Here is a 23,278-nt window from a genome sequence, read left to right as displayed (position 1 = left end):
TCTTGTAGTAGCACTAATGAACAGGCTTGGAGGTTGTGACACTGTTGCCAAATTCGGATGCTTTTGGATTAGCCCTGCCCACGAAGGGTGGAGTTGGCATGATGAAAAATCAAAAGTCCAAAACTGTGATGGCCATTTTTCCTTGAAAAATAACAATAGCGATCGTTCCTCCTGAAACAACAATAAAGACTTTCCTCCATTCCGTGCCTTGACTGTCGCCCGTTCCACTGTTCACCGACAGATCGTGGTGTTCCCAGTATTGAAACTCTGCTGAATTTTTCCTCGACCCGTAGCCCACTGGCATGATGGCGCTGAACCGTCTGACGCACATCGAAAACATAATGGGAGTCTGTTACCTCTGTACAACATTAGCTCACTCAGCCTTCCTCAAGTTGCTCCCAATGTGAGAATCTGAATCCCCGTGTTAATCGAGTCAACTGGAGTCTGCAGCCACCCAACCTCACAGCCCAAAGTGTAAAGAAGCTTACCCAGTTGCTGCTGACTGCACTGCTTCAAAGGTAAGAAGGCTGGATGGGTTGGGGTGCTAGAGATCCAGATCATTGCCGAGCAGATTTGAGAGAAAAAAAACCAGCTTGCAACATGGTCTGATCTTCCAAGAGGAAAAGCAGTTTGCTCCTTTCAAAATACTAGCACCGTTATCAGCTTGTAATGTGTCTAGTTCTTCTAAAAACTTAGCAGTGCCGATGTGCTGCATCTTTGGGTCTTCAGAAATCTCACCGCTGCCAACATGTTGCATGTTCCTTGAATCTCTGTGTTAGTATGGACTTCACACAAAGACTGACCACTCCAGATGGGATCAGTAATGCAATATTGTGGGTTCTTTATTGTATACTGAGAGGGCAGCTACTACATCGAAATATTTACTGTATAAGCGTTTCTTCAAGACTGCCTAAAACTCAGAATCATGTGGTGTGTTATATCAGAGCTCTTATATGACATTGTAGCTACACCTCTTTAGGGTGTATACTCACAACAGGTATCAGCTGCAAATTTCAACATAATACCCCAATTTCTGAGTCTAAATCATTTATGTATATGGTTGGGGGAGATATCTTCTCAGGGGAATACAGAAAGAGCCAAGACTGTGGCACCACGGGTGGCTCAGCTACACAGGAGGGGAGGAAAAGGAGTAGAAGAGCTATAGTGATAGGGATTCTATCGTAAGGGGTACAGATAGGCGTTTCTGTGGTGGCAAACCGGACTCCAAGATGGTATGTTGCCTCCCTGGTGCTAGGGTCAAGGATGTCATGGAGCGGCTGCAGGAAAATCTAAAGGGGGAGGGTGAACAGTCAGAGGCCATGGTTCACATTGGCACCAATGACATAGATAGAAAGAGGGATGAGGCCCTGCAACAAGAATTTAGGGAGCTAGGTAGCAGATTAAAAAGAAGGACCTCAAAGGTTGAAATCTCTGGATTAATCCCAGTGCCACATGCTGGAGAGTATAGGAATGGCAGGATAGAGCAGATGAAAGCGTGGCTGAAGAGATGGTGCAGGAGGTAGGGCTTTAGTTTCCTGGATCACTGGGTCTGTTTCTGGTGAAGGTGGGACCTGTACAAGTCGGACGGGGTGCACCTGAACTGGAATGGGACCAACATCCTTGCAGGGAGGTTTGCTAGTGCTGTTGGGGAGGGTGTTGAAACTAATTTGGCAGGGGGATGGGATACAAAGTGGAGGTACAGTAAGGGGTGACGCACAGCCAAATATAGAACAGAAACTAAGTCAGTCTGGAAGGCAGAACAAATATAGACCTGTTAAGGCACAAACGAATCATACAAGGCTGGATTGCATCTATTTTAATGCAAGAAGTCTTACAAGAAAGGCAGATGAATTGAGGGCGTTGATTAACACATGGGAATATGATATCATTGCTATCACAGAGACATGGTTGAGGGAGGGACAGGACAGGCAGCTCAATATTCCAGGATATAGAATCTTCAGGCATGATGATGGTGGGGCGGGGGTGGGTGTAACAGAGGAGGTGGCATTGCACTATTGATCAAGGAGTCAATTACTGCAGTAAGGAGGGATGATATCTTAGAAGGTTCCTCAAATGAGGGCATATGGGTAGAACTTAAAAACAAAAAGGGGGCAATCACTTTGCTGGGAGCGTACTACAGGCCTCCAAACGGTCAGGGAGAGATAGAGGAGCAGATATGTAGGCAAATCTCAGAGCGGTGTAAAAGTAATAGGGTCACAATAGTAGGGGATTTCAACTTTCCTAATATGAACTGGGATAGTCTTAGTGCAAAAAGCTTAAAGGGGGCGGAATTCTTGAAGTGCATCCAGGAGAGCTTTTTGGGCCAGCATGTAGAATGTCCTACAAGAGAAGGGGCAGTACTGAACCTAATCTCAGGGAATGAAGCCGGACAAGTGGTAGAAGTGTCAGTGGGGGAGCATTTCAGGGATAGTGACCATAACTCTGTAAGATTAAAGGTAGTTATGGAAAAGGACAAAGATGGACCGGAAATAAAGGTACTGAATTGGGGAAAGGCCAATTTCAATATGATAAAACAGGATCTGGCCAAAGTGGACTGGGAGCAGCTACTTGTAGGAAAGTCTACATCAGACCAGTGGGAGTCATTCAAAAAGGGAATAGTGAGAGTTCAGCGCCAACATGTTACCGTAAAGGTGAAGGGTAGGACCAATAAGTCCAGGGACCCCTGAATGTCAAGGGATACAGAGGATTGGATAAGGAAAAAAAAAAAGAAGCCTTATGGCAGATTCAAAGGGCTGAAAACAGCGGAGGCCCTAGAGGAGTATAGAAAGTATAGGGGGGGTACTTAAAAAAGTAATTGGGACAACGACGAGGGGGCATGAAAAAACACTGGCACGCAAGATAAAGGAAAATCCCAAGGCATTTTATAAGTATATTAAGGGCAAGGGGATTACTCTCTGGCCACAGGAGAAGTGACAGAGGACTGGAGGACAGCAAATGCAGTACCATTATTCAAAAAGGGTAGTAAGGATAAACCAGGTAATTACAGGCCAGTGAGTTTAACATCAGTGGTACAGAAACTATTGGAAAAAATTCTGAGGGACAGGATTAATCTCCACTTGGAGAGGCAGGGATTAATCAACGATGGTCAGCATGGCTTTGGCAGGGGAAGATCATGTCTAACAAATTTGATTGAATTTTTCGAGGAGATGACTCGATGTGTAGATGAGGGTAAAGCAGTTGATGTAGTCTGCATGGGCTTCAGTAAGACTTTTGATGAGGTCCCGCATGGGAGATTGGTCAAGAAGGTAAAAGCCCATGGGATCCAGGGCAATTTGGCAAATTGGATCCAAAATTGGCTTAGTGGCAGGAGGCAGAGGGTGATGGTAGAGGGTTGTTTTTACGATTGGAAGCCTGTGACCAGTGGTGTACCGCAAGGTTTGATTTTGGGACCTTTGCTGTTTGTAGTGTACATTAATGACTTAGACGTGAATATAGGAGGTATGATCAGTAAGTTTGCAGATGACATGAAAATTGGTGGTGTCTTAAATAGTGAGGAGGAAAGCCTTGGATTACAGAAAGATATAGATGAGATGGTAAGATGGGCAGAGCAGTGGCAAGTGGAAATTAATCTTGAGAAGTGTGAGGTGATGCATTTTGGGAGGACTAACAAGGCAAGGGAATATACAATGGATGGTAGGACCCTAGGAAGTACAGAGGGTCAGAGGGACCTTGGTGTACATGTCCATAGATCACTGAAGGCAGCAGCACAGGTCGATAAGGTGGTTAGGAAGGCATATGGGATACTTGCCTTTATTGGCCGAGGCACAGAATAAAAGAGTAGGGAGGTTATGCTGGAGCTGTATAAAACGCTAGTTAGGCCACAGCTGGAGTACTGTGTACAGTTCTGGTCACCACATTATAGGAAGGATGTGATTGTACTGGAGAGGGTGCAGAGGAGATTCACCAGAATGTTGCCTGGGCTGGAGCATTTCAGCTATGAAGAGAGACTGGATAGGCTAGGGTTGTTTTCCTTAGAGCGGAGAAGACTGAGGGGAGACCTGATTGAGGTATACAAAATTATGAGGGACAAAGATAGCGTCGATAGGAAGAAACGTTTTCCCTTAGCGGAGGTGTCAATAACCAGGGGGCATAGATTTAAGGTAAGGGGAAGGAGGTTTAGAGGAGATTTGAGGAAAGATTTTTTCACCCAGAGGGTGGTTGGAATCTGGAACATATTACCTGAAGGGGTGATAGAGGCAGGAACCCTCACAACATTTAAGTATTTAGATGAGCAATTGTAATGCCATAGCATACAAGGCTACGGGCCCAGTGCTGGAAAATGGGATTAGAATAAATAGGCTTGATGGCCGGCGCAGACATGGTGGGCTGAAGGGCCTGTTTCTGTGATGTATAACTCTATAACTCTATGACAGTGACTCCTGACAATGCAAAGCATGTGCAGAGTGATCGCAGACATCATCAGTGCACGTGAACTTTTGCCAGCTTGCTAGTATGAATGCGTGCATGTGCACGCTGACGTCACCACGCAATGACATCCTCACTCCTCAATAGCCGCGATCACCAGCTCCGTTCCCCCTAACAGTACCCTGCTCCCTCCTGCCATCCCTGCTTCAATCGCCACTTTCAATTTCCCGATCCATCCCTCCCTCGCCATCTCTCCCCTTGGCGCTCGCATCCCTCGCCTCGCCATTGCCTTCCCTCAGCCACTCGTTCCCGCCCTCGCCACTGCCCTCCCTCAGCCACTCACTCCCAGCCTCATCGCTTCCTATCTCAGCCGCTCACTCCCGGCCTCCTTGTTTCCTCCCTTGGCCGATCGCTCCCCACCGCGCCATCCGAAAAAGTGGCAGGGGCTGTGATGGTGGGGGGTCGGGGAACAAGCCGCCAAAGTGGCAAGGTGGGGAGCCAGCAGCCAGGGGTATGGGGAAACGAGAAGCCAAAGTGGTAAGGCGGGGAGCGAGCGGCCGGGGGGCAGGGCGGGTGCGGGCGGGGAAGCAGCAAGGGTGGTGCAAGTGGCTGAGGAAAGGCAGTGACGAGGTGGAGAGTGAGTAGCAAGCAGACGAAGAGAAGCACAATGGTGGGAGGGAGCAGGGTACTGTTGGGGGTGGGATGGAGGCAGCAATTGCAGCTATTGAGGGAATTTGGGTTTAATTTGTTTTTTGTGACAAATTGAGCAGCGCCATCTTTATTACTGGCAGCTGCCTGAGTCATTGCAGACAGTGACATTTCAGTGCATGAGGCTGCATTTGTGCATGTGCCAGTTCCGCGACACCTAGTGGTTACGTTGTCAACAGACGCAGCCATCTCCTTTTCTTTGGCAGCCATTTTGGACCATTATTCACTTTTTAAAATAAAGGTTCACTTTTTAAAGACAAAGTCTGTTTTTCCTAACGCTTCAGAGTTAGTCCATGTTTGTTGTATCATCGTACTTCCAGTGTGTGTGACACATGGCATCTCATTTTTGTCTAGTTTGTTCTTATTTCTAAAATAAGAATAAACTAGTGTTTCTCCTCAACTCTATCAATGTCTCTTTTAAATATTCCCCAATGTTGTTCGACCTCTTTGCGTGTCAATGTTTTGCTCCAGTTAAACTTCCTGAGCTCCATTTTCATTCCATCATAGTTGGCTTGTTCCCAATCTATTCCTTATGGAGTTTGCAACATCAATAATTCTCTCTCGTAATCATCATCTTAAACCTTATTATATTGTGATCACTATTGCCTAGATATTTGCCCATGCTTACTTAATACTCTTATCTCTTTCAGTTCATTTCCCATGAATGTGTAAGGTTGAAATTTACTGGGGTAGATTTTGTTCATTACTGCCTGGCCATTGAGTATCATCTGGAAAGAATTGGAAGGAAAACCTGGTGGGGAGGATTGTTTGTGTCCCACAGAATCTGGTGGCCTTTCCTACCAGTGAAATAAAGGCAAGGAAAGTGCCGTGGGTTTTGTAAGGGGTCAACAGTGATCCTCCCAGCCAGATTTTTCTTTCTGCACTGTGCTCAAGTGGTACAGAGGAACAAAAACAGAAAATGCTGGAAATACTCAGCAGGTCAGGCAGCATCTGTGGAGAGAAAAACAGAGTTAAGGTCTGTGACAGGGTCTGTGGAAGGCAGGAGGGACTTTCCCTTTTGTTCTTCTTCCCCCCCTCTCCCCTTTCACTTGCTCTAATCCTACTATATTTCCAACTTTTGACTCATCTTATGAAAGGTCATGACCTGAAATATTAACTCTGTTTTTCTCTCCACAGATGCTGCCTGACTTGCTGAGTATTTCCAACATTTTCTGCTTTTGTTTCAGATTTCCAGCATCTGCAGTATTTTGCTTTTGTTTTTTGGAACAGAGGAACACCACCCTCAATGGGCCTTGCACTCGCTGTCAGTGCAGCCTCTCAGCTGCTAGCTTTTTCTTTTGCCACTAAATGTTGCCTGCCATGAATGGCCCTCGCCTGCCTGAGCACCTGATTTTGCGATCTTCACTGCCAGCGGATGTTAACATGAGCCTTTTAAACCTACTGGCTCACTCTGAACAGAAGAACACAAAACAAATACTTCTACGTCCTGAGTTCACCCTTGTTCATGATAAAGTGGCAGCCAATGCTACAGCTAAGGGCTGCCTCTAATTATATTTGTTCAGTAGCTGGTTGAAAGCTGCCAGAACTCTCTGCAGCTGGTTCTGACTGACTTTTGTTCCTCTGAGATCACTGGTACAAATATCAGGTTCTCAAAGTTTCATGTATCAGTGCTAGTTGGATATTTACAGCAGAAAGCAGCAGAAACAAATGTTTGGCAAGGGATACCGTAAAGTGATAACAGCATCCATAACCTGTGGTCCCAGAGCAGCAGTTAACTTGTACACCATCACTCATGAATTTAGGTCGGCTGTTGTTTGTCATTTATCACCTATGTGAACATTCCAGTTTGACATCAAACCTTTATAACACCCATCACTTACTCACACCAGCCAATTTGTTGTACACATATTGTAATAAATGCTCCTTCAACTAAAGCTGGATGAGCATGTCTATGAAATTATTGAGCAGGAACCTCACTATCTGAACCCAGTTAAAAAAAAACAACTATCGCCATAATAACTAATCAGCCAACAGCTGGGAAGGGGTTTACAAACGGCCCTCGTGGGGCGGGGTTGGGAGTGAAGAGAAAGTAGTCTTTGTTCCTGCTCCTGATCCAGTAACTCTTCATGGAAAGAGGATTGGGGTTACATTGATATTGCAGTTGATACGAGATGAGTTAGCTTGGAATTAAATAGCATTATAATCCAACACAGGCCATTTGGCCTGAGCAGTCTGTATTGGTTTTTATCCTGCACATGAACAGCCCACACTACATTACAGCAGTGACTACACTTCAAAAGGACTTAATTGGCTGTGGGACATCCTGAGGTTGTGAAAGGCACCAAATAAATGAAAGTCTTTAGTCTTCTTTACACCTTGTTCTCACATCTTTATATTTCCCTTTCCTTCAACCACCTTTTCAATCCTTCTTAAATGTAGACAATAACCAAGAATTTGCGTGTGGAGTTTCTGACCCACTTACATCAAACTTAGGATGGTGGAGCTGCCGCAGTTCCCAGGAAATTACCAGCCAAGGTCTCTGTTTCAATCACTATCTCTGGTAGTGCATTCCACAGCCTCATAACCATCTGTGTAGAAAAGGTTTCTCCAGCACACTTCCCTAAATCGCTTACATTGGGGTATGTCTAACTTTCAGCGATGTCATTAAGTAGGTGCTATCAGAGAGGGCACCCATTCTATACTCTTTCCAATGTTCCTTTCCATTAAAATCAACCCCAACAGTTAAAATTATCCAAATTTAATCCGACAGTTTTTTTTATTCATTTGTGAGATGTGGGCATCGCTGGCAAGGCCAGCATTTATTGCCCATCCTTAATTGCCCTCAAGAAAGTGGTAGTGAGCCACCTTCTTGAATACTGTAGTCCGTGTGCTTTAGGTACACTCACATTGCGGTTAGAGAGGGAATTCCAGAATTTTGACCCAACAATAGCGAAGGAACGGTGATATATTTCCAAGTCAGGATGGTGTGCATCTTGGCGGGTAACTTGCAAGTGTTGGTCTTCACAGATACATGCTTCCTTTGTGGGAAAGTGCTGTCGAAGGAAACTTGACAAGTTGCTGCACTGCATCGTGTATATGCTGCTACTGTGCGTTGGTGGTGAAGCGAGTGAATGTTTAAGGTGGCGAACGAGATGCCGATCAAGCGGGCTGCTTGGTCTTGGTTGGTGTCGAGCTTCTTGAGTGTTGTTAGAGCTTCAGTCATCCAGGCAAGTGGAGAGTATTCCATCACACTCCTGACTTGTGCCTTGTAGATGGTGGCCAGGCTTCGGGGAGTCAGGAGGTGAGTTACAGAATTCCCAGACTCTGACCTGCTCTTGTAGCCACAGCATTTATGGGGCTGGTTCAGTTAAGTTTCTGGTCATGGTGACCCCCCCCCCCCCCCCACCCCACCGAGGGGATGTTGTTGGTGGGGGGGGGGAGGGGTTCAGCGATGGCAATACTGTTGAGAAATGCATCAATCTCAGATGTAAAATTAACAATTGATCCAACATCAACTGTCATTTGCAGAAGAGAGTTCCAAACTTCTACCATCCTTTGAGTGTTGAAGTGTTTCCAAGGCCAATACATCTTTCCTAAGGTGTGGTGCCCAGAACTGAACACAGTACTCCAGTTCCGAAGAAGGGTCACTGACCCGAAACGTTAACTCTGCTTCTCTTTCCACAGATGCTGCCAGACCTGCTGAGTAGTTCCAGCATTTCTTGTTTTTATTACAGTACTCCAGTGGTCTAACTAGGGTTTTGTATAGCTGTAGCATAACCTCTACCCATTATCTTGTAGCCCTCTAGATATATTCAAAGCCCTAGCATGATATTTTAATGATCTAGGTACATAAACCCCCAAATCTCTTTGGACCTCCAAAGTTTATAGCTTTTCCCCATTTAGAAAGTACTCTGATCTATTCTTTTTAGGTCCAAAGCAGGTGATCTCATACTTGCCTAATACTGAAATCCATTTGCCATAATTTTGCCGATTCACTTCATCTGTTAATATCTCTTTGTAATTTTATGCATCCATCTACACTGCTTACAATGCTGCCTATCTTTGCCTCATCGGCAAATCTAGGTATGTGGCTCTCTATTACCTTAGCTAAGTTGTTAATGAATACAATGAATAGTTGAGGCCCCAACAGACATCCTTGCAGGACACCACTAGTCACATCCTGCCAATGAGGTAGTATACTTGCCCATTATCTCTACACTCTTGTCTCCTGCAGCTCAGTCAATTTCCTAACCAGGCCAATAACTTGCCTTCAGTTCCATGAGCTTCATTTTTAGCTAATAGTGTCTTATGTCTTATTGACTGCCCTTTGGAAGCCCATATAAATAATGTCCTCAGTAGCAGAGTGACATGCATAACTTTCACTCTAAACGAATGGTTCCTGAATTGAAAGAAGTTTGGAAGATCACAGTTAGGTTATTTGCAATGTTATTACCTACTTCCTTTAAAATCCTTGGAATGAAACAATCCTGTCCTGGGGTTTTATCACTCTTTAGTGTCATTATTTTCTTCATTTTTAAAAATGCTTTCATGGGATGTGGCCAGCAAGGCCAGCATTTGTTGCCCATCCCTAACTACCCTAGAGAAGGTTGTGGTTAGCTGCCTTCTTGAACTGCTGCAGTCCATCTGGTGTGGATTTGGAAGGTGCTGTCGAAGGAGCCTTGGTGAGTTGCTTCTGTGCATCTTGTATACGGCACTGGCACTGTGCGCTGGTGTGGAGGGAGTGAAGGTTTAATGTGGTGAATGGGGTGCCGATCAAGCGGTCTGCTTTGTCCTGGTGCTTCTTCAGTGCTGTTGGAGCCACACTCATTCAAGCAAGTGGAGAGTATTCCATCACACTCCTGACTTGTGCCTTGTAGATGGCAGACAGGCTTTGAAGAATCAGGAGGTGAGTTACTCACCTCAAAATTCCCAGGCTCTGACCTACTTTTGTAGCCACAGTATTTCTATGGCTGGTCCAGTTCAGTTTCTGGTCAATGGTAACCCTCAGGATGTTTATTGTGGGGGTTTCAGCGATGGTAATGCCATTGAATGTCAAGGAGAGATGGTTAGATTCTCTCTTGTTGGGAGTTGGTCATTGCCTGGCAGTCTTATGGCGTGAATGTTGCTGTTAATTTGCTGACATTTTTGTTGCGTCCCTGTCCCTGATTCAATATTAGTTTCCATGGGATGACAGCATGCTGACCCCTAACACTGCTGGGAATACTGATGCAAAGTAATTATCCAGCATGTCTGCCATTTCCTTATTTTCATTTAGAATATCAGCATCATTAGCTTTCAAGCAGCCCACATTGCTCTTAACCACCCTCTTTTCCTGAATGTGATTGTAAAGATTTTTTGGTTGCTTTTCATAGCCCCGCAAATAGCTGAAATTGTTGGATGTTCACTTTGTCTACCAGAATAGGAAAACTAGCAATTTCAAGGAAACCAGCCAGGGGTTTTGACCTCCTCAAAGCAGCATTTTGAATGACCTGGGAGACTCTATGTCTGGTTTTGTGATCGGCTGAGGAAGGTTTACTTTCACATTGCACCCTTTTAAAAACCAGTGAGTTGGACAAAGAACAGGCATTTGATATTTGATTTTTAAGCTGCCTGGAGATCAAAGTGGAAGACCCAGAAAAAGATGTTGCTCTGTAATGGAAAATTGCATCTCTTGAAAAAGAAAGGTGGCAGATTCCTATTGCCTCCTGTCTCTACAGAATTCCTGCATCCAGTGTGGTTCCTGTTGCCTCCAGTGTTTTGGGAAATCCTGGAACCTGAAGAAAGCTTCCACTGCTATACTGCTGCTATGAGTCCTAAGTAGACCTGTTGCTACACACCTGCTGAAAGACCTATGCTGTAGCCGAATTGCCTTGAACATCTACACATCACAGACCGTTCATCAACCTTGCCTGGAGAGACTTCAAGTGGCATCTGACTATTCGACTCTGGGCCACCTCACCCAACTAAAGAATTTCCTAACAGAACGTAACAAACTGAATTATTTTATTATTCCTTTTATTCCTATGAAACAGCTGTAAACCCAAAATCCTTTTTCCCTGGCTAACCAGATTTTTTTTGAATACATGTGTGTGCAAGAGGGCTTGGGAAATAAGGCGCTTTTCATATATATATAGATTTATCTCATTCATGGTTAAGACGTATTATAATTTTTTCTAATAATTGTTAAAGTTGTTGTTGTTTAAAGAAACCTGATAGGTGTGCTTTCTTCTGGGGGACAAATAACGTATCTAATTGGTTATTCTTCGATAGGTGGGAAAAATTTATTGATATGCTGTGACCTGTGGGGAGAAGTGGGACTGAATTAACAGTGCATTTCTCCCGCCTTGGTTGTAACAATAGTGCCATGAGATCTTCGGCTTGCACCTGAACCATTACCTTAGCACTGTATAGGAATGCTAGCTCGAACTGTTTGCTCAGTTCCAGGAGTGGGCTTGGAACCACAACTTTTAGATTCAAAGATGTGCGGACCAACTGAGATACAAGCTGACATTTCAATGAGATAATAGTGGGGACTAAAACAAAACACATTTAGGGAGAGCTTGTAACAGTTGAAGATGTGCTACAGAATATATCATTGTCTGCTATCTGACAGGATAAATATCTCCACATGTGAGCGCCCCTTGCTCCTCCACACAGTTTCCAACCTTTCTCCTGAGGAGGGCTAACTCTTATGGATACAGTATCACTGGCACTGGCTGCCCTACTGTACTTTTTAATAAAACCATTTAACTATGGGGCGAGCATCCCATAAGCCAGATCCTGTGTTCACCTGACTTTCCAGAATGGCTCACTGAGAAGCAACCATTAGCAAGAACCTTTCTACTCTTTAGCCCAAGGATGCCCTGGCCAACCATGATCACAGATATAGCAAAAACTTGGGATCAAACCAATGGTCTGTCGATCTGCATGAAGAGATACCTTTATTTACTAGATATTGGGGGTGATTTCTCTTGGAGATATTTGTTCAATTCACATGTGAGGGTGTGAAACATACAGCAAAATTGAAAATGCATTCCATATGCTAATTATTCCTTCAGCCATTAGGGCAATCGTTTTGTTCCTACCGTTGTGGTTTGTGGAGCCAGTTGTAGATTGACAACAACACCGTGTGCGTGGTCTTGCAAGGCACCTCACGATTTATGATTGCTGCAGCCTTTGGGGGCTCAGCAACACCATGTAACATATAGAGCAATCCTGTACCATCAGGCAATGGGAAAAAGACAGAACCCTGGGAAAACAAAGACATACCCATCAATAGTGATCCTTGGTGAAACAGACAGGAACCGATCAATACTGAACTCTGGGAAAACAGATGGGTACGGATCAATATGGAACCCTGGGGAAACAGAAACATACTGATCAATACTGCACCCTAGGGAAACAGAGATGTACTGATCAATACTGAACCTTGGAGAAACAGAAACGTACTGATCAATATTGAACCCTGGAGAAACAGAGATGTACTGATCAATACTGAACCTTGGAGAAACAGAAACGTACTGATCAATATTGAACCCTGGAGAAACAGAGATGTACTGATCAATACTGCACCCTAGGGAAACAGAGATGTACTGATCAACACTGAACCTTGGAGAAACAGAAACGTACTGATCAGTACTGATCCCTGGAGAAACAGAGATGTACTGATCAATACTGAACCTTGGAGAAACAGAAACGTACTGATCAGTACTGATCCCTGGAGAAACAGAGATGTACTGATCAATACTGAACCTTGGAGAAACAGAAACGTACTGATCAGTACTGATCCCCGGAGAAACAGAGACATACTGATCAACATTGAACCCTGGAGAAATAGAAACGTACTGATCAATACTGTACCCTAAGGAAACAGAGATGTACTGATCAATACTGTACCCTAAGGAAACAGAGATGTACTGATCAATACTGTACCCTAAGGAAACAGAGATGTACTGATCAATACTGAACCTTGGAGAAACAGAGACGTACTGATCAATACTGTACCCTAGGGAAACAGAGATGTACTGATCAATACTGTACCCTAAGGAAACAGAGATGTACTGATCAATACTGTACCCTAAGGAAACAGAGATGTACTGATCAATACTGTACCCTAAGGAAACAGAAACGTACTGATCAATACTGAACCCTGGAGAAACAGAAACGTACTGATCAATATTGAACCCTGGAGAAACAGAGATGTACTGATCAATATTGAAGCCTGGAGAAACAGAGATGTACTGATCAATATTGAACCTTGGAGAAACAGAGATGTACTGATCAATATTGAACCTTGGAGAAACAGAGATGTACTGATCAATATTGAAGCCTGGAGAAACAGAGATGTACTGATCAATATTGAACCTTGGAGAAACAGAGATGTACTGATCAATATTGAAGCCTGGAGAAACAGAGATGTACTGATCAATATTGAACCTTGGAGAAACAGAGATGTACTGATCAATATTGAAGTCTGGAGAAACAGAGATGTACTGATCAATATTGAAGCCTGGAGAAACAGAGATGTACTGATCAATATTGAACCCTGGAGAAACAGAGATGTACTGATCAATATTGAAGCCTGGAGAAACAGAGATGTACTGATCAATATTGAAGCCTGGAGAAACAGAGATGTACTGATCAATATTGAACCTTGGAGAAACAGAGATGTACTGATCAATACTGAACATAGAACATAGAACATTACAGCGCAGTACAGGCCCTTCGGCCCTCGATGTTGCGCCGACCTGTGAAACCATCTGACCTACACTATTCCATTTTCATCCATATGTCTATCCAATGACCACTTAAATTCCCTTAAAGTTGGCGAGTCTACTACTGTTGCAGGCAGGGCGTTCCACGCCCCTACTACTCTCTGAGTAAAGAAACTACCTCTGACATCTGTCCTATATCTATTACCCCTCAACTTAAAGCTATGTCCCCTCGTGTTTGCCATCACCATCCGAGGAAAAAGACTCTCACTATCCACCCTATCTAACCCTCTGATTATCTTATATGTCTCTATTAAGTCACCTCTCCTCCTCCTTCTCTCTAACGAAAACAACCTCAAGTCCCTCAGCCTTCCCTCCATACCAGGCAACATCCTAGTAAATCTCCTCTGCACCCTTTCCAAAGCTTCCACATCCTTCCAATAATGCGGTGACCAGAACTGCACGCAATACTCCAGGTGCGGCCACACCAGAGTTTTGTACAGCTGCAGCATGACCTCGTGGCTCCGAAACTCGATCCCCCTACTAATAAAAGCTAACACACCATATGCCTTCTTAACAGCCCTATTAACCTGGGTGGTAACTTTCAGGGATTTATGTACCTGGACACCAAGATCTCTCTGCTCATCTAACACTACCAAGAATCTTCCCATTAGCCCAGTACTCTGCATTCCTGTTACTCCTTCCAAAGTAAATCACCTCACACTTTTCCGCATTAAACTCCATTTGCCATCTCTCAGCCCAGCTCTGAAGCCTATCTATGTCCCTCTGTACCCTACAACATCCTTCGGCACTATCCACAACTCCACCGACCTTCGTGTCATCCGCAAATTTACTAACCCACCCTTCTACACCCTCTTCCAGGTCATTTATAAAAATGACAAACAGCAGTGGCCCCAAAACAGATCCTTGCAGTACACCACTAGTAACTAAACTCCAGGATGAACATTTGCCATCAACCACTACCCTCTGTCTTCTTTCAGCTAGCCAATTTCTGATCCAAAGCACTAAATCACCTTCAATCCCATACTTCAGTATTTTCTGCAATAGCCTACCGTGGGGAACCTTATCAAACGCCTTACTGAAATCCATATACACCACAACCACGGCTTTACCCTCATCCACCTGTTTGGTCACCTTCTCAAAAAACTCAATAAGGTTTGTGAGGCACGACCTACCCTTCACAAAACCGTGCTGACTATCGCTAATGAACTTATTCTTATCAAGATGATTATAAATCCTATCTCTTGTAACCTTTTCCAACATTTTACCCACAACCGAAGTAAGGCTCACAGGACTATAATTACCAGGGCTGTCTCTACTCCCCTTCTTGAACAAGGGGACAACATTTGCTATCCTCCAGTCTTCCGGCACTATTCCTGTCGACAATGACGACATAAAGATCAAGGACAAAGGCTCTGCAATCTCCTCCCTGGCTTCCCAGAGAATCCTAGGATAAATCCCATCTGGCCCAGGGGACTTATCTATTTTCACACTTTCCAAAATTGCTAACACCTCCTTCTTGTGAACCTCAATCCCATCTAGCCTAGTAGTCTGAATCTCAGTATTCTCCTCGACAACATTTTCTTTCTCTACTGTAAATACTGACGAAAAATATTCATTTAACGCTTCCCCTATCTCCTCTGATTCCACACACAACTTCCCACTACTATCCTTGATTGGCCCTAATCTAACTCTAGTCATTCTTTTATTCCTGATATACCTATAGAAAGCCTTAGGGTTTTCCTTGATCCTATCCGCCAATGACTTCTCGTGTCCTCTCCTCGCTCTTCTTAGCTCTCCCTTTAGATCCTTCCTGGCTAGCTTGTAACTCTCAAGCGCCCTAACTGAGCCTTCACGTCTCATCCTAACATAAGCCTTCTTCCTCTTGACAAGCGCTTCAACTTCTTTAGTAAACCACGGCTCCCTTGCTCGACAACATCCTCCCTGCCTGACAGGTACATACTTATCAAGGACACGCAGTAGCTGCTCCTTGAATAAGCTCCACATTTCGATTGTGCCCATCCCTGCAGTTTCCTTTCCCATCCTACGCATCCTAAATCTTGCCTAATCGCATCATAATTTCCTTTCCCCCAGCTATAATTCTTGCCCTGCGGTATATACCTGTCCCTGCCCATTGCTAAGGTAAACCTAACCGAATTGTGAATGGAGAAACAGAGATATACTGATCAATACTGAACCTTGGAGAAACAGAAACGTACTGATCAATATTGAACCTTGGAGAAACAGAGACGTACTGAACAATACTGAACCCTGGAGAAACAGCGACGTACTGAACAATACTGAACCCTGGGTTAACAGAGATGTACTGATCAAGAATGAATCCTGGGGAAACAGTAACACACGGAGTATTGCTGAAAATAGAGACATGTTGTCGAAGCTTTTCGTCTTGCACCCATCAGGACAATCTGAAAGAATACCAATGTAATGGAAAACAACAGCTTTCTCCTGTAGGAGGAAAGAATGCTGGTCAGCGAGTGGACTCTGATTGGTAGAAGTGTTGCCATGGAGAGTGCACCAGTTAACGGTGACTGACACTAAACTGCCCAGCTTTGTTTGAAATTTAAACCAGGCAGCTTGACTCTGATTGGTCAAGGCATTGCCCTGAGGAATGAACCAGCGAATGGCTGTCACTTATTTTGTTTAGCTGAATCAGGCTCAATGTTTGTACATATTCTTTCTGTTTGCAAAGAACCTGTGTATTAACATATGTAGCTTCCAGTACGCGCCAATGCGCCACACAGTGAGCCCTGCTGACAATCTTAAATTGATTGTCAGCGTAATTCCTAGCACACTGAGGATTATTTTGCAAATGTTGTCCAATTGCAGAATCGCGTCTAATGTTGGACCCTGTGTCTCGAGTTTTGCAAGCACAGGCTGGTTGGGTACAACCTTGCCCATTGCAAACAGCAGAGGGACATGTTGTTTGATACGATCACCAGTTTTTGGGACGTATGGTCTATGTACCTAGCATCACACTGGCATTGAAATTCATATATCACATTACTCATTTGCGCAATGTAGGAAACACAGTAACTCCAGCTACTAAAGAACTGTTGCTCTCCAGATATCGCAGGCCCCTATCATTGGTAGTGCTCTCTATGCCCATTAAAAACACAGAAGGAGCTTATGCTTGTTATAGATGTGAATGAATCTCACTGAAAAGGATGAAGTCAGCTGCTTAACTAGTATTTTGAAGTCCCACAGAAGCTCAGAGGTCCCTGTGCCATTGCAGTTAGGATTTCTGGGTTGGCATCATGATCCTGTCACCACCTGCAACCCAATACATTTTTGTATGTTTTGAGAATCATAGTGATTTCAGCACAGAAGGAAGCCATTTGTCTCACCATGCCTGTGCCAATCTTAGCCATGCCTGTGCCACTGGAACCATTATATTTCCCTGTGCTTTCCCAGTGCCATTAAATATTTTTCTTTTTCAAATGCTAACTTGAAAATTGTGATTAAGGCATCTTCTAATACCCATCCCTGGTACCCTTCTTTCATCCTCCCCTTTGTGTACAAATCCTGAGCTGCTACCCATTGCTACAATTTGGAGGTCACCTAAACCCCACTGAAGATTGGAAGGATCAAATCCTGAAACATACACTGATTCTAAAAGTAGAGAAGTCCTGATGACTTTGTGCTTACTTTCTGATTATGCTTTACTGAATGAACTTATTAAATAACCTTCGGAATAATTTGCCTCTCCTGATGGGAAGAAATAGTTTGAGAGAGAGCTGGATGGAGAATGAATGGATGGCAAGAGGGATCAGAGGGATCATGGTGTATTCATCGATGTCCAGCAGCCACCTTCAGTCTCAAAGGAGAGCACTGTGAACAGCTGATAAATCTTTCTGGGTTAAGTGGCATTATTTTTACCTGATGTTTTTTGCCATCCATTGTCATGGTGAGTGGCCTGTATCTGACCTCATACTGGTTCTGCTGATGAGGTTTCACAGTGATAGTCTTGGGCCCAGTCCAATACTCTCCTTCAATCAAGGGCTGCAGGTTCCAGATCTGGTTGGTGCGGTTGTTCAGTACGATGCTATGGTCCTGTTTAGTCCGAACATGGCAACTGAAATTGACCACCTGTAAGTAAAATGAAAGTGTGATGTTAGGCTTGAACTTAATTTTTGCACCTTTTAGCACCAGCTGTGCTGCATCCTGATTTACATAGAATTATACAGAATATACAGCACAGAATGTGCCGAGATATTAAGACTGTTCTCATCACAGAGCATGGTCTTTGGAGCACAGCTGTGGAGGAACAATTGTCATACTCATACTTGTATCAAGCAGCAGCCCTGCCACACTGATTGATAATGAGGACGAAGCAGCACAGGTCACTGGTGCTCCTGATTCAACAGTTCTGGCAGCTCTGCAGGTACAGAGCAGGGGTCTGCATTGCTAGAGAGAGGAGCATGGCGGGAGCGGAGGTTTAAAAAGCGTGCCAAAAGCCCACAGTCGGAGAACAGAGACAGAGACAGAGCTAGAGAGGAGTATGGCAGAAGCGGAGAGAGAGAGAGGAGCACGGCAGGAGGGGAGAGAGAGAGAGGAGCATGGCGGAAACGGAGAGAGAGAGAGGAGCACGGCTGGAGGAGAGAGAGAGAGAGAGGAGCACGGCGGGAGTGGAGACAGAGAGAGGAGCATGACTGGAGAGGAGAGAGAGAGAGAGGAGCAGGGTGGGTGGAGAGAGAGAGAGGAGCATGGCGGGAGTGGAGAGAGAGGAGCACGGCGGGAGTGGAGAGAGAGAGGAGCACGGCGGGAGTGGAGAGAGAGAGAGAGAGAGGAGCATGGCAGGAATGGAGAGAGAGAGGGGAGCACGGCGGGAGCGGAGAGAGTGTGGAGCACGGTGGGAGCGGAGAGAGAGAGGAGCACAGCGGGAGTGGAGAGAGAGAGAGGAGCACGGCGGGAGTGGAGAGAGAGAGAGGAACATGGCTGGAGGTGAGAGAGAGAGGAGCACGGCGGGAGCGGAGAGAGAGAGGAGCACGGCGGGATTGGAGAGAGAGAGGGGAGCACAGCGGGAGTGGAGAGAGAGAGAGGAGCACGGCAGGAGTGGAGAGAGAGAGGAGCACGGCGAGAGTGGAGAGAGAGAGGAGCACGGCGAGAGTGGAGAGAGAGAGGAGCACGGCGAGAGTGGAGGGAGAGAGAGAGAGAGAGGAGCATGGCAGGAGCGGAGAGAGAGAGAGGATCATGGCGAGAGTGGAGGGAGAGAGAGAGAGAGAGGAGCATGGCAGGAGCGGAGAGAGAGAGAGGAGCACGGCGGGAGTGGAGACAGAGAGAGGAGCATGGCTGGAGAGGAGAGAGAGAGAGAGAGAGGAGCACGGCAGGAGTGGAGAGAGAGAGAGAGAGGAGCACGGCAGGAGTGGAGAGAGAGGAGCATGGCGGGAGCCGGGAGAGAGAGGAGCATGGCAGGAGTGGAGAGAGAGGAGCATGGCGGGAGTGGAGAGAGGGAGAGAGAGAGGAGCACGGCGGGAGTGGAGAGAGAGAGAGAGGAGCATGGCGGGAGTGGAGAGAGAGAGAGGAGCACGACTGGAATGGAGAGAGAGAGAGTGGAGCACAGCAGGAGCGGAGAGAGTGTGGAGCACGGTGGGAGCAGAGAGAGAGAGGAGCACGGCGGGAGCGAAGAGAGGGTGGAGCACGGCGGGAGCGGAGAGAGTGTGGAGCACGGCGGGAGCGGAGAGTGAGAGGAGCACAGCGGGAGTGGAGAGAGAGAGAGGAGCATTGAGGCAGGGAGACAGAGAGAGGAGCATAGCGGGAGCAGCAGAAGCGGAGCAAGGAAAAATTGAAAAGTGACATCAAAGTGACATCACAATCAACAGAGAGAGCAGGGAAACAGAGAGCTGCTGGGGTGAGTATACAGGTGAGCTTTCAACAAAATTTAATTTAAATCAAACATAGCTTCAAACATCACAGGCAATCAGCTAGGTGATTGTTTTGGGAAGAAGCTACCTGTTTGGTGAGTATCTGGTAAGTGATTAAGGCCCATTCTAATCCTAACGTTTAAAATAGTAAAGGTAAGTAAGTGGTAAGCTTAATTAAATATATATATAAAAAATAAACTAAAATAAATAATTGAATAAAATAATTAAGTAGTTAATTAAAACACATTAAGGATGGCAGGCAAAGGTCTGCAAAGGAAACCCGATCCGAGTCCGAATGCCATACCCGCAAGTGCAACCCGACCCGACCCCGACATATGTCGTCGGTCCCGTCGAGGTCAGGTCGGGTAGCGGTCCTTTACATCAGTACATGAGCAAAGTCCTGCTGCCTGACCCGACCCCGACAGGACCTGATGACGTGTCGGGTTCAGGTCGCACTTCCAGGTCCAGCATTCGGGCTTGAGTCGGGTTTCCTTGGCAGACCTTTAATGGCAGGACAGGTCATATGTCATGGCTGCAGCATATGGGAGCTCCTGGATACCAGTGTCATCCAGGGCAAACACGTCTGCAGTAAGTGTTTGCGGCTCGAAGAGTTTCGACTCAGAGTCATTGAACTGGAGTCCGAGCTGCAGACACTGTGACACATCAGGGAGGGGGAAAGTTATCTGGACATTTTGTACCAGGAGGCGGTCACACCCCTCAGGGTAGGGTCTTCTGGTTTGATCAGTAGTCTGGGACAGGAAAGTGTGGCTGCAGCTGAGCAGGTAAGGGGACCCAGAGGGCAGGAGTGCAGGAGCCTCAGCCTTTGCGATTGTCCAACACGTTTGAGGTTCTTTCAGCTTGTTTGGATGAGAGGGGGGTCTGCAGGGTGGATGAGCAACCTGACCATGGTATCATGGTACAGGAAGCCATTCAAGTGGAGAGAGAAAAAAGGAATGTAGTGGTAGTAGGAACAGTATAGTTAGGGCTATTGACACTGCAGCAAAGAGCAAGAGTCCAGACAGCTGTGTTGCCCGCCTGGTGCCAGGGTTCGGGACATCTGCTCAAGGCTGGAGAGGAATTTACAGTGGGGTGGGGGAGGATCCAGTCTTCATGGTCCATGTAGGTACCAACGACATAGGCAGGACAAGGAAAGAGGTTCTGCGTAGCCAGTTGAGGAACTAGATGCCAAATTAAGAAGCAGAACCTCAAAGGAATAATCTCTGGATTATTACCTGAGCCATGTGCAAACTGGCATAGGGAAAATAAGATTAGAGAAATGAATGCGTGGCTCAAAGACTGGTGTGGTAGAAGTGGGTTCCGGTTCGTGGGACACTGGCTCCAGAACGTGGTGGCTATGCCGGTGGGATGGTCTACACCTGAGCTGTGCTGGGGCAAGCAAGCTGCATAACTATGGAAGTAGTGAGGGTTTTAAACTGAATAGTGAGGGCAAGGGATCAAATTTGGAAGATATGGTAAATATCAAGGCAAGAAAGAAAGGTATTAATATGGACAATGATAAACAGACTGTGACAGGAAGGGACAGAGCGTACAAATCTGAGTAAATCAACAGATAAGGCTAGAGGTTACAAAAATAATAAAAGTACAAAACTAAAGGCTCTGTATCTGAATGCACGTAGCATTCGAAACAAAACAGATGAACTGAGAGCGCAAATAGAAATAAATAAGTACAATCTGATAGCCATTACAGAGACATGGCTGCAGGATGACATAGATTGGGACCTGAATATTGAAGGGTACATGGCATTTAGGAAGGACAAGAATCTAGGAAAAGGTGGAGGGGTAGCTCTGTTAATTAATGATGATATGAGCGCAATAGAGAGGGATGACCTAAGTTCCGGAGACCAGGATGTAGAAACAGTTTGGGTAGAGATGAGAAATCATAAAGGCAAGAAGTCACTTGTGGGAGTGGTGTGCAGTCGATCTAACATTAACCACACTGTAGGACGGGGTATAAAGGAAGAAATAATGGCAGCTTGTCAGAAAGGTACAGCGATAATTATGGGAGATTTTAACCTACATTTAGACTGGAAAAATCAGATGGCCAGAGGCAGCCGAGATGAGGAGTACTTGGAATGTTTTCGGGATACTTTCTTGGAACAATACGTTCTGGAGCCAACCAGAGAGCAGGCTATACTGGACCTAGTATTGTGCAACAAGATAGGATTAATTAATGACCTCATAGTTAAGGTGCCCCTAGGTGGCAGCGATCATAATATGATTGAATTTTACATTCAGTTTGAGGGAGAGAAGAATGGGTACAAGACCAATATTTTAAACTTAAATAAGGGCAATTATGAGGGCATGAAAGCAGAGCTAGTTAAAGCTGGCAAAGCAGGTTAAGGGATAGATCAATAGAGATGCAGTGGCAGACATTTAAGGGGATACTTCAGAATATACAGAATAGACACATTTCAACGAGAAAGAAAAATTCCAAGGGTGAGACCTGCCATCCACGGTTAACTAAAACAGTTAAAAATAATAAAGAAAAAGCCTATAATTGCACAAAGATGGGAGGCAGGTCAAAAGATTGGACAGAATATAATAAACAGCAAAGAATGACTAAACAATTGATAAGGAAGGTAAAATTAGAGTACAAGAGAAAGCTAGCTAGAAATATAAAGACAGATAATTCAGATATTTAAAAAAGAAAAGTTACAAAAGTGACCGTTTGTCCAATAGAAAGTGAGTCTGAGGAATTAATAATGCATAATAAGGAGATGGCAGATGAACTGAACAGATATTGTGCATCGGTCTTCACTATAGAGGATACAAGTAACATCTCACTATTAGCTGTAAGTCAAGAAATGGAATGGAGGGAGGAACTCAAGAAAATTACAATCACCAGGGAAGTGGTATGGAACAAATTGTTGGAGCTGCGGGCTTACAAGTCCCTGGGTCCTGATGGACTTCACCCTAGGGTGTTAAAAGAAGTGGTTAGTGAGATAGTTGATATGTTAGTTTTAATTTTCCAAAATTCCCCAGATTCAGGGAAGGTTCCATTAGATTGGAAAATAGTGAATGTAACTCCTTTATTCAAAAAGAGAAAGCAGGAAACTACAGGACAGTTAGCTTAATATCTGTCTTAAAGATATTATAGCAGGGCATTTAGAAAAATTCAAGGTAATCAGGCAGAGTCAACATAGTTGTGTAAAAGGGAAATCATGTTTAAATTTATTGGAGCTCTTTGAGGGAGTTACATGTGCTGTGGATAAAGGGAATGTATTGTACTTAGAGTTCCAGAAGGTGTTTGATAAGGTGCCACGTCTAAGGTTATTGCAGAAAATAAAAGCTCATGATGCAAGGGGTAAAATATTGGCATGGATAGAAGATTGGCTAGCCAACAGGAAACAGAGAGTAGGCATAAATGGGTCATTTTCTGGTTGATAAAATGTAATGAGTGGTGTGCCACAGGGATCTGTGCTGGGGCCTCAACGTTTTATAATTTATATAAATGACTTAGATGAAGGGACCGAAGGTATGGTTGCTAAATTTGCTGATGGCACAAAGATAGATAGGAAAGTAACCTGTGAAGAGGACAGAAGGGGGCTACAAAGGGATATAGATAGGTTAAGTGAGTGGGCAAAGACC

General features: G+C 45.0%; 1 protein-coding gene across 1 annotated transcript in view; it reads right to left on the bottom strand.

Annotated features, from left to right (window-relative positions):
* Positions 1 to 23,278, bottom strand: part of hydin (HYDIN axonemal central pair apparatus protein) — a 1,234,740-nt gene that overhangs the window by 22,791 nt on the left and 1,188,671 nt on the right. The window contains exons 82-83 of the mRNA XM_068049816.1: positions 17,685 to 17,894; positions 12,141 to 12,304 (exon numbers count right to left, since the gene is read on the bottom strand). Of these exons, the coding sequence (XP_067905917.1) occupies positions 12,141 to 12,304; positions 17,685 to 17,894 (374 nt within the window). The remainder of the gene's footprint in view (positions 1 to 12,140; positions 12,305 to 17,684; positions 17,895 to 23,278) is intronic.

This window comes from Heterodontus francisci, chromosome 17, assembly GCF_036365525.1.
Source record: "Heterodontus francisci isolate sHetFra1 chromosome 17, sHetFra1.hap1, whole genome shotgun sequence".
In the NCBI taxonomy this organism is placed as follows: Eukaryota; Metazoa; Chordata; class Chondrichthyes; order Heterodontiformes; family Heterodontidae; genus Heterodontus; species Heterodontus francisci.
The sequence above is the reverse complement of the archived record's forward strand: the minus strand, read 5'-3'. Positions and strand labels throughout refer to the sequence as shown.